Below are 11631 nucleotides of genomic sequence, written 5' to 3' on the forward strand. Positions count from 1 at the left end.
GAGATATCAGTGGATGTTCCGTTATGATTCATAAGTGGGCCCCAACAAATATTAAATAATATAAAATGGAATTTCAGTATTTCCTTCTATTTAGCACAAATTCCGATTTGGATTCCTAATTCTAATTCTATATAAAGAATGGGTATAGTGTTGGTGTACACGTGGCGACGTTGTATGGTTTCTTGAAAAAAGTAAACTGACTGTTTTACCCAAAAAAATAATAATCCCATAACTTAAAAATTTTGGATTAAGTTTTGTAATCCCTAATCCAGAACCGAAATTAGAAATCTCCGCGAAAGCATCGGATCCTACCTCATCAGTGGAGACTTTTCGTCTTTCAATCTCTCTTGAGCCTTCTCTATTTATTATCTCTTCGCCTCATTTCAGTTTCTGGTATCCTTCCTTCGTCACCGCCTTCAGATATAGACGACTCTCTCTAAACTTTCCAGTCCTCTCTATCCTTTATTTTTTGCGTTTTTGACTTTTAAAAGCCCCATTCATTATTAAAGGATCTACAATCCTCGATCAAAGGAAACTTAATTACTCCACCACCATGGAAGACGCAAATTTAGTCAAAATAATATTGAAGAGATTATAGAAGGAGAAACAGTCACAGCGAAGCACCAGTGATTCTATTGGATCGATTGTCGCAAACTCGGATGAATTTCTATTTCTCCTCCATCTGATACAAAATTCGTTCTCTATCCTTTCTTTTATGTCTAAAAATATCCCAACTTTCCTCTCTGAAGGCTGTCTAACTCTGTTCCGCCTCACCATGTCGATCACCGACCCTTGGCCCTTCTCTTAAACAATTTTCCCCTTTGCAGGACTCTGAATTCATCCATAAAGATTCAATCTCTATCCTTCTCCATCGCTTCTTCTCTTCAATTTGTACAGATTAACCATGCGGAAGACGCGGGGTTTCAGGCTTGGACGAAAGCTCTTGACGGTCTTCAAATGGGCTCTAACGCGTAAACGGAAGCAATCCTTGTACAATCGTTTAGAGGTCCCATCACCTCCGAGCAGGAAAAGCAAGACGTTGTGGAAAATCAAAGACTGGGGTCGCACTCTGAAGCGAAGAGTGAAGGGGCTATGCTGTGGGATACCCACGCCAGGATACGAGCGTTTAGGGCAGAAGTCATTGGCAGCGAAGCCGGTGACGGCGGTGCCCAAAGGATACTTGGCGGTGTACGTGGGAGAGAAGGACGGATACTCACATCGGTTTTTGGTACCTGTGATCTACTTCAACCATCCACTGTTCGTGGAGTTGTTGAGGGAAGCAGAGGAGGAATACGGGTTCCAGCATCCAGGTGGAATTACTATCCCCTGCCATTTGTCGGATTTCGAGAACGTACAGACAAGGATTGCCGCCGGCGAGGGGTTCCGGAAACGGGCATTGAAGTGTCGCAGTCGATGACGTTGATCATGACGATAAAAATATATCAACGATCACCAAAAAAAAACATCTTTTACTCTTTGCGCTTTCCTTTCTCTGTTTTCTTATGTGATTTTTATTGCGCTTTAGTTTAGTTTAGTTTAGAAATTTTTTTTTTGGGCCGGGGGTTAATCCCTTCATTTCTTGCCCTTAGGCATAGACATAGTTATGATCTATAATCATATGTATGAATTGTAGTTCTTATCATCAAATTGATAGAAGAAATAAAATAGAAAGATTTTTTATTGTCAAATTTTTTTTCTAAATTATTATTTATATATGAGTATTATATGGGAAAGAGAATGCACTTGCACGTGGCCCTTGCACTCAGACACAAGAATCGCGTAACCCTAGGAATTTCTGCCTTTCCATGGGGTACATGCAGTGCGTTGCCCTTGCGCCCGACACAAGGGCAGGGAAAATGACCGCAATACCCCAATGAAAATGCAGAATTCCCAGGGAGCAGCGGTCATTTCACCCGCCCCTGTGTTTGGCGCATATCGCACACCCCAGGTAGCATTCTCTGCACGGGCCAAGTAGCCTAAGTCACCAAGTTTTGTGAAGGGTATCATAGGGGAAAATTTTTCAGTAGTGAGTATCATAGCTTTTGTTGTAAAACTATAAGAAAAGTATATTTTTAGAAGAGGGTAGTTATTATTTTTTCTGGTTTACTATGGAGTAGAAGTTGAACCGTTTCTTAATAACCAAGGGTTGTTGTTAATGTTGGGTGAGGTTAAAGGCCTAAGGGGGTTGGCCTATCCACATCTTCTCACTATTGTGGTGGTGGTTACCGCTGGCCTATCTTGATTGTCCATTCTTCTTGCTAATATTTCTACTCTGAAGAAGTATTTTTTTCATCGAAGACTTTCAGGTTTTCTCATAGATCTCAGAATATTTTAGGCTTTTAGGTCAAGGGATTGCTAGATTGGAGACTTGACTATGTTTGTTATGCATTCTTGGAATGTATACTGGATTGATAATGCATTCTAGAAAAGCTTACCAAACAAAATATTGATTTCAAAATGTCATTATGCAATTCTAAATTGCTGCATAGTTCATTCTCTTTAACCACCATTAAGAGTTGAGATCTTCAGGAGGTGGGGTGCATGGGACCCACAAGATGTTGAGATTGAGAAGATACGATGATAAAATATATATTAATCAAACAAAAATGCATTCCAATAATATAAGCCAAACACAGCCTTACAGTCCATTTTTAAAATTTTTGGCTCTCTTTTCCAATGGATATTAGATGAATTGTAAATTATGATTTGCCTATGCGGCTTGGTTAATAAAGCTTTTGGGAGTTCGGGAGATAAGAATTGAGATCGTGGATGGAAAGAGATGGGTTTGGTCTTTCAAAATATTTTTGTTTTTATTTTATTTTCAATGTATCAATATATCCATTGCAGTTTTTTTTTTTTGGTAACCATGGCATACAATTTGAATCCCTTAAATTCCATCAAGAAATTGTTGAAAGGCAGAGGGTTGAGAAGAGAATTTACAATATTTGTTGGGCAGACATTCTTTAATGAAAGTGACAAAGTTCAACGGCTTGAAATTATCAGATTATGTATGAGAGCAGTTGAAAAAGAATAATTTTGGGATCGAAATAAAACACTTGATTCTTTATTAGTTCCTAATCACTTTCACAGCTTTCTCTTTTAGAAGTTTCTTACACAATTTCCTATATTTTTTTCCTTGGCAACGTGAAGGGTGTTTTCTTCTATAAAAGTTCATAGTTTTAAAGCAGGAGAACTTATTTTTGGAGGAGTGAGATCTCTTTTCGAAGATAAACTTCTTTTTTTTTTTTTTATTGAGTTTCCCTCAACCCACTGCCACGGTGAATGGGAATGGGATCCCATTCACGTCACGGAGGGGTGGGAGACAACAAGAATGGGTATCAAAAGGACCTTTATCCTTTCAAGTACAGTGCACCCTCGAGTGCACCAAAAAGATATATCCGACGGTGCACATGTACTTGGGGGAATGTTTTAAATAAAATCACTTTAAGGTACACCGTCAGATGTACCTTTTTGATGCACTTGAGGTGATAAAATTTTGTATCAAAACAATATTTTGGAACATACAAAAACCTTAGGATGGTGGGTGAACCATCCTCTATGAATGAAGGAAAATTGTCTCTTTTTCTTTGAGAAAATATGGAAGGGTAAGTTAGCAGTTATTGATGATGAGGCTTTATCCACGGGATAAGAACTTTGAGAAGTAAACTAGTCAATTCTTAATTATATTTGAAAAACATCAAGGGTCAGCTTTAAACCCATAAATTTTTTACACTAGTGACATTCAAAATTTTGGGACATATTTTTCATTTATGATGTAGTTTTGGCAGGTGAGTCAAAGCAAGAGATAAATTCAAGGTCTTATTATGGGACACCCATTTAAGTGATCTAAGAAATTACACTAACATCAAATATCTTCCATGTGACGGCTCTAATGTGGCCCAAATTTTTGCATGAATTGACTCCAAAATCCCCTATCCACATTTCAAGTTTCAGCCTGATCTAAGTTTGCCAGGAGACTAAACAATCCATTAACAAATCTAGAGTGCACAGGACTATGAGGAGTTCTTGGACATATATTGGGGGACACTAATATATGTGGGGGTTGGAAAAATAATTGAATGTGAGAGAAAGTTAACACGTGGCCAAATTTAACCTTAATGGACTAAATTTTATACCATATTTGAAATGTTAGGGACAAAGTGTTACCTATTTAAGTAAGGATCGAGTTTTCTTCCACCCCATTTACCTTGGGTGTCGAACGGGCGGAAGAGGGCATCGCAAGGGTGTTTTGGAAAAATGCTAAAATCTTATAGGGGTTTGTGATCCTTAGGATGATGGGTGAACCGTCCTCTATGGATGGAGAAAAACTTAGTCATTTAATTGAATGACACCATTACCATCCTAAGGCAATCTATCTACATTGAATTAATGAAATGAACCATCTACATGGCATAAAAATATGCAATTTTAAAACAAATTTGCGTAGAGACTATTACTATGGCAACACTAATTCTTGTAATGTATGTTTTGGGTACATGTTTTCACTCTATAAATATGTATATATAATTCAAATTGAATATCAATTGGCCTATTAGCTCAGTTGGTTAGAGCGTCGTGCTAATAACGCGAAGGTCGCAGGTTCGAGACCTGCATAGGCCAATATAATTTTTTTTTTCTTTTCTTCCTCATCTTCTTCCTTTATCCTTCTCATTCTAAAGCATCCCCACCTCATGACTTTATGTGCTTTGAAGTCTCAATACCCATCGCTTTTAAGCTCTCAAATGAAATATTTCTCTTCCCCTTCCCCTCCTCCTGATGACAAAAAAAGATAAAGCGATGGAACATTAATAGAAGAGTAAAGGAAGAGAGGATCATATCTCTTTTACCTTTATCTCCAAGTGGGTTGCGGGGACTAAATCTTCCTCCCTATTGGATCCTTCAACATGTGTTGCTGCGAAGAAGCCCTACGATAATGCAATAAAGTTCCCTTTTATTCCATTAATTCTTAACCTAATTTACACGTTTCATTGAAGCAACTTATTCCTTCTATGTTAGCTACTACTATGATATATTTGAGCCCCTTTTCCCACTATATTTTAGGTTTCTTTCTTTTCCTACACTCCTTAATTCTAGTAGTTTTTTGTCTATTCGAATGGTGGACTAGTGGATGGGTGTTGATTGATGGGGATGGTTGGATGAAGTCCTATACGAAAGGTGGTCTCCCTAAGAGGCTTCAGTGTATCTGTTTTAACAAATATAGAGAATGATTTTATGTGTGGATTTACTTACAATTATGTTTTATTACAGGAGAGACATAAATTGTTCTTAATTAGAGTGTCGATCCTTGCTCCCAATCTATACAATGGTAGCAATTCTTAGTAGTTGCTAACACTAGCAATTGTATAGAGAATGGAATAGACAAGATCATTCAGGTATGACTATATTCTCAAATATCTTTTATTACGTTTCATGTTTAATGTTTCATCATGTTGATTGCACAAATTAATTCTAACAGAACTTGCATGGCTCAATCATCTTATAAACTGTAACTATTTTCTTTTACTCCTCAATCCTTATAACATTGTTTAGATTTTACTAAATATGGAGCCATATACAAGTAGCGTCCACGTTACTAATAAATGACTGTAAATGCACAAAGTGTCATATTTACTCTCACAATGGACCCCTACTGTTGGTGTGAAATTTAATGTCCCATGAGATAACCAACTGACACATCAGAAAGATACCACTTAAAAAGGACTAAACACTTACTTAAGGGAACCCAGTTTGTCGTCACTCATGGTGGAGAGAGAATCTCTTTATTTATGAGATCTAATCCTCTAATTGGATTGAAAAAAAGTAGTTGAGACTTTAAACAGTAGGGTTGAGAATTAATGACAGAGGTAGGATCAGGTTACGCGTGAGAATGACTCACAACTGTTCAGATGGAATCCACTCTATGTGGGTCCCACAGATTTGATTCCATCTGTGAGCCATTCTCGTAACCCAAATCTTAATGATGACATTCACTCTTCCTAAAATCCAATCAGAGCATCAAATCACAATGGCCAAAGATATTCCCTTTTCACCTAAACTAAAGAAAAACTAAATCCTTTTTAAAAATGACGTTAATCGATTCGATTCCAATAAATTTGTTTGATTCATATTCAATTCAAGATATGAAATGTAGAAATCAGAACCAAACCATTTATTGAACAATTCAAATATCTTAAATCTAAACCAATTAATAGATTTCAGTTTAACTGTCCTATTTAAACAGTTTTATTGTCAATTCGAGTTACCAAAGCTGGTACCAATAGGTAATGAACCTGTTTTTTGGTGTGGGGCTTAAACCACTATATTTAGGCTGTGACTTAAGATTAACTAGAATTTTAATTTGTTTGGTATGTATAATCGATTCAATAATATAATGGTTCTAATCGTTTTTAATCCATTCAAAACCAACGGTTTATTGGTTTAAAAACAAACCAAAATATTTAATAAATGATTTTACTTTTAAAACCAAAACCGAAACATTGAGTTGTAAGTACCTACCACAACCATGGCATATCATTTTATTGGGACCTTTGCCAAACATGAATGTTACATTTTAACATTAAGATTTGTTTGTAAGTGCGAGGTTACATCTTAATAATAAAAAATTTTTATTGATGTAAAATCAAATCAATATTAAAATGGAATAATAATTGTAACATTAAAATTTGTTTGTTTTCTTTCACAGAACGAAATATACATTCCACTAAACACAAAAGCAACTGCAAAGCGATTAATGGATCCAACAAGAGGGAACACAATCAAATTAAAAAAAAACCTCAAAAAACAAAAAGCCAAGGAAACAAGCGAATCTAAACTAGAAGTGAGACTGCTGTTGAGACCAAATTGTTCTTTCTCACTTGTTTTCATTAACAAATCAGTATGATTGGAAGTGAAAAACTGCTGAGACCATAGTTAGTAAATCCGCATATAATACATGGATCAAAATGTGTAATTAAAAAAATCAGTTTTTCCCATATGAATCGTCAGATATGGATTAATACACGCATTTTATGACTTGAAGTATTATACGTGTTTTAAAAAAAAGGGTAATTTACACATACCACCCCTGAGGTTTGACGAAAGGATAATTTTACCCTCCAATGTTAGACAATTCTGCGTACCCCCCTGAGGTTTGCAAACGGTAACAAATAAACCCATTCCGTCAGTTTATGACTAACACCGTTAAAAATACGATGTGAATTGTCAAAATCGCCCTTGCAAGAAACACACAAAAAAAAAAAAAAAAAACTTGCAACTTGTCCTCCCCAATCGATATGGGGAAGATGAGTTGCAAGTATCCAAATACTCACAATTAGATAATAAGAAAGTCTATATCTATAACCGTCACCATGGTTATACATACATTCAGGGAAAAACCCATTAAAATTGGGAGCTTCCAGAACTAAATAAACGAACGGAATCCCATTCCAACGATGTCAAATCCATCTTCCCCAAATCTTTAAAGGTTTGAAAAAGGGGAAGATGAGTTGGGTTTCTTCTTGGGAATCATGAGGAAAAGAATAGCTGCTCAAACTGGAGTTTGGTGCTACCGTTCCAAAATGGGAGTTTGTGAAATTGGCGGCATTTTCCTATAGCTTCTTTGATTAATTCCATTGTAATTAGTGATATTTGTCTCTATGAAATCTATTTTATGGACATCTAGATTTTTGGTACAGTTGTAGTAGCACTGTAAGAGGTCATTGATGCTTTTCTGCTCTTGTTCTGCTAGGGCATTTGCTGTCCACTCCATAGCATTTGGTTTGTTCACATTTTCCCCTTCCTGTACCAGAATCTTAGCCATTTCTGGATGCCCCCCCGCAGACAGCAACATGAAGAGATGTTTGGCCATCTTTATCTGTTGAGTCGACTCCATGTCTTGTGAGATCATGAACTGTATCTATTTCTCCATTCTCTGTACCTTCCAGGATTCTGTTTCCCCTTATTGAATGGATTAATCTCCATGTGGATAATCTTCTTGATATTCAACTTGAGAACTGACTCCTTGATGTCTTGTGTGGCTGTGTCCAGCCATTCTTTGAGGATCATCCCTGGATCCGTATGTGGGTCTACAAACTCTAGCCTTTCCAGCCCTTGAGTTTCTAGAAGAAAATGGGGTGTAAAACAGATTAGCTTTATAGCTATCCAAGAAGAAAACCCAACTCATCTTCCCCTTTTTCAAACCCTAAAAGATTTGGGGAAGATGGATTTGGCATGGCTTTATTATCTAATAGTGAGTATTTGGATGCTTGCAACTCATCTTCCCCAATCGATTTGGGGAAGATGAGTTGCAGGGTTTTTTTTTTGTTTTTTTTTTGTTTTTTTTGTAAGGGCAATTTCGACAATTCACATCGTATTTTTAACGGTGTTAGTCATAAACTGACAGAATGGGTTTATTTGTTACCGTTTGCAAACCTCAGGGGGTATGCAGAATTTTTCAAAAATGGAGGGTAAAAATATCCTTTCATCAAACCTCAGGGGTGGTATGTGTAAATTACCCAAACAAATATAATACATTGTATACATTTAATTTTTTTTAAAAAAAACTAAAACTAAAACTAAAAGTCTAAAAATCCCCAAACCCTAGTCCCTCTCTCACAGTCAGGAAAACCAAACCCTAACCCCCTTCTCTATCGCCGTTCGCGGTGATTTCAAATTGGCGAGTCGATGACTGGCAACAACTGAGGTTATCGGCAATTACAGCAACCTATGAATTCAAAATTTTGGAATACCCCCCTGTGGTAGTTGGTTCCTCTTCTCTATATCTTTTTCCATCGAATGTAGAAGCTCCATCGGTGATTGCAACGGCAGATTCACCATCTCTGTTCAGCCAACGAGAATCTTTCTACTCGGTAAGTTTTGGGATGCATCTATCTCTCTCTTCAATCAATTTTGAAATGCCATGGCTCATGACACTTTCCACTTTCCGATGGCCTGATTCTGGAACTCTATTTTGGGTTAATGCATCCACTAATCAGTTGTTCATTTAGTGATTTGTGTTTTTTTAAGCTTTCTTCTTTTCACCTTTTTTAGCTTCCTAGTTTAACCATTTGATGTGGAAATGTTAACTAATCAGTGGTTCATGATAGACCTCTATTTTGAAAACTTTTTTAACCATAAGTGTAGTGGCCATTGTGGGAATCCCATTGAAAGCCATTATAGGTTTTATAATTACGTAAGATCCATCCACACCCTTGTGAGGTTAGTGTTCCACAAACCGCCATCAATTAACCTTGGGGGAAAGGAGGAGGAGAAGGTAACCATTAACAGAAAAGTATGTATAGGAACGACACTACATTGTTGCATCTGACATGAACAAACTTCAAAGAGAATGCCCCCTGATCATCTCTATTTAAGATCAGTTTAGTTCTGCACAAGCACCACTGGACCATGATTTCTTGTACAATGTATTCATTGATTGGCCATTTTAAGCTCTATAATGAAGATTGTAATGAATTTAGGCTTGCATCCAATCAAATTATATATTTAGGCACATCATTAAATGTTATTATTGTGTTTATTAGATGTACATGTCTGTTTTATAGTGTATATATGCCCGTATTTTTGTTCCTGGATTTTTACAATGCAATCGTATTAAACACGTATTGTATCATTGCTGGGTGCATTTTATTGCGCCGGATTTTTGAAAAGTATTATTGTCGTACAGTTCATTTGATTGTCGTAGGTATCCGTTCCCGTAATATTGTCTTTACCGAACTTACTAACTAAGGCTGAGACTACTTCTTAGCATCACCCCCTCCCCTTATTGACATGTGTTAGCTATCAGGCCCTCTTCCCATGAACACCACTTGATGCCTACAGATCTACTCACAGAATTATTTTATGGGTAAATGGCTTTTGTAGGGGAGTGTGATTGTGGCTACACATGAGGGGGCAAACTGACCACCCCAACACCCCCCCCCCACCCCATGAAATACATGTTTCAGCGCACGCAAGGTCCATGCTTCTCCACAAGAAACAGTTTTCCATTTTGTATTTTATTTTTTCTTGCACATTAATATTAGGGAGAACGATTCCCATGCCAACGGTATAGGGGAATCTCCCACGCCACATCAATCATGGCATGCAAATTGTTTAATCAATGGAAGGTCACATAGTTATGAAGGAGAGTGTCAATGTGGGACTCACATGATTAAGATGTGAGAATGCATGGAAAAGAATCATATAGTGTAGATGTGGGGATCTTTTTTTCATTATTAATATTGTTTTTGTTGTTGTTGGGGAAAAAAGTTTAAACGCAACCAATATATGATACACCCTCTTACAATGAGTTTTTATTATTATTTTGTCTCTCCTTTCTTACCCATTTAGGCCCATGTAAATGGTATTATTCCTTTGCCCCGCCATTGGTGTGGCATAAGAGATTCTCGCCACATTAGCAATGTGGGGAACTCTCTCCCTTTTATTGTAATACAATTAATGTTTTTGATACTAACAATCAAATCAAAAGATGTAAGAATTTTTTTTATTTATTTTTTAGAGCAAGATAGGAAAATTTGAACTTTCATTAGGATTTCATTATGGGTGAGGGTTAGGCACGCCACTCGCTTTCTACAAGCTAGCGGCTTGCTCTAATAGGGAGCGCGGGATGAGTCGGGCAGGATCATCATTTCACAGGGTGGAGAGAGAGACAGACAATGGCTGGACAGCCCGACAGCATGCCTAACCTTTTTTTTTTTTTTTTTTTTTTTGCTTTGGGTACTCATAAAATTTAATGTTAAAAAGGGGGGAGGGTGGGGAGAATAAAACCTCATTAGGATTACAAATTTGAAGTGCGTAAATGAGTAGGGAAGGCCCATCTTTGATTTTTCCATCTAAGCCCACAACAACATCAGAATAAGAGCAGGTCCCTTCACTAGGCAGGCCCAGAAACCTTTTTTTTTTTTAATGAAAACCCAGAAATCATTTTATTTACTATATTTACGCAATGAAGATAGGATATACCAAATGTCAATCTCTAGATATTACTGCCTTGTTAAGGTTATAACATTTAACCTGGATTATAAGACAAAGATTCCTTGCACAGCCCATCAGAATACCCATGGGCCCACAAGGAAGAACAATGTAGCCGGTTTTAGTTTCGGCGATTAATTGATAGGGTGGGATCAAGATTGTCCAGTTGTTAATCTCATCACCAAATTTCCCTCCCATTGACCCAACAATTTCTCTTCAATTCTTTCCTAACTTAACTCCTTAATGAATATTCAAAGCTTTGTACCACAATCTTACCAAACTAACTTGACATGTGAGCAAGGCCTTGGGCCTATCTGTCCATAAACTTTGGGCCCATTGTAATCTACAAGTGGCAGATATTAGGGTTGTAGAATAGGCTTCTCTAGTACATGATGGAGAAATTCCTCGTATAACTATAAGAAATGGGGAGCTCATTGTTACATACATAAACTCAAAGATAGACAATCAGACACGGGTGGTAGTTCAGGCTGGCTCATCAACCTGTGATTGCTGAGCGCAGCCCATATTTTAACTTTGCGAATTCGAACTGAAATCGTGAGTAGGGTCTAGAGTCCAGATTCCAAACTCCTCCCGTGCAGGTAACCACCCCATTCTATCTTAAACAGTCGGTGTGGGAACCAC

At 37.2% G+C, this 11631-nt stretch overlaps 1 protein-coding gene and 1 non-coding gene across 2 annotated transcripts; both read left to right on the forward strand.

The window, feature by feature from the left end:
* Window positions 1–678: 678 nt before the first annotated feature.
* LOC122642692 (auxin-responsive protein SAUR36-like) lies at window positions 679–1456 on the forward strand. Its single transcript, XM_043836250.1, has one exon. The coding sequence runs from the start codon at window positions 905–907 to the stop codon at window positions 1415–1417; it is 513 nt and encodes a 170-aa protein (XP_043692185.1). The 5' UTR covers window positions 679–904; the 3' UTR covers window positions 1418–1456.
* A 3090-nt stretch (window positions 1457–4546) lies between these two features.
* TRNAI-AAU lies at window positions 4547–4620 on the forward strand. Its single transcript has one exon. It is a non-coding gene; the product is annotated as a tRNA-Ile (tRNA).
* The last annotated feature ends 7011 nt before the right edge of the window (window positions 4621–11631 follow it).

The sequence above is a fragment of the Telopea speciosissima genome, chromosome 1, assembly GCF_018873765.1.
Source record: "Telopea speciosissima isolate NSW1024214 ecotype Mountain lineage chromosome 1, Tspe_v1, whole genome shotgun sequence".
NCBI classification, from domain to species: Eukaryota; Viridiplantae; Streptophyta; class Magnoliopsida; order Proteales; family Proteaceae; genus Telopea; species Telopea speciosissima.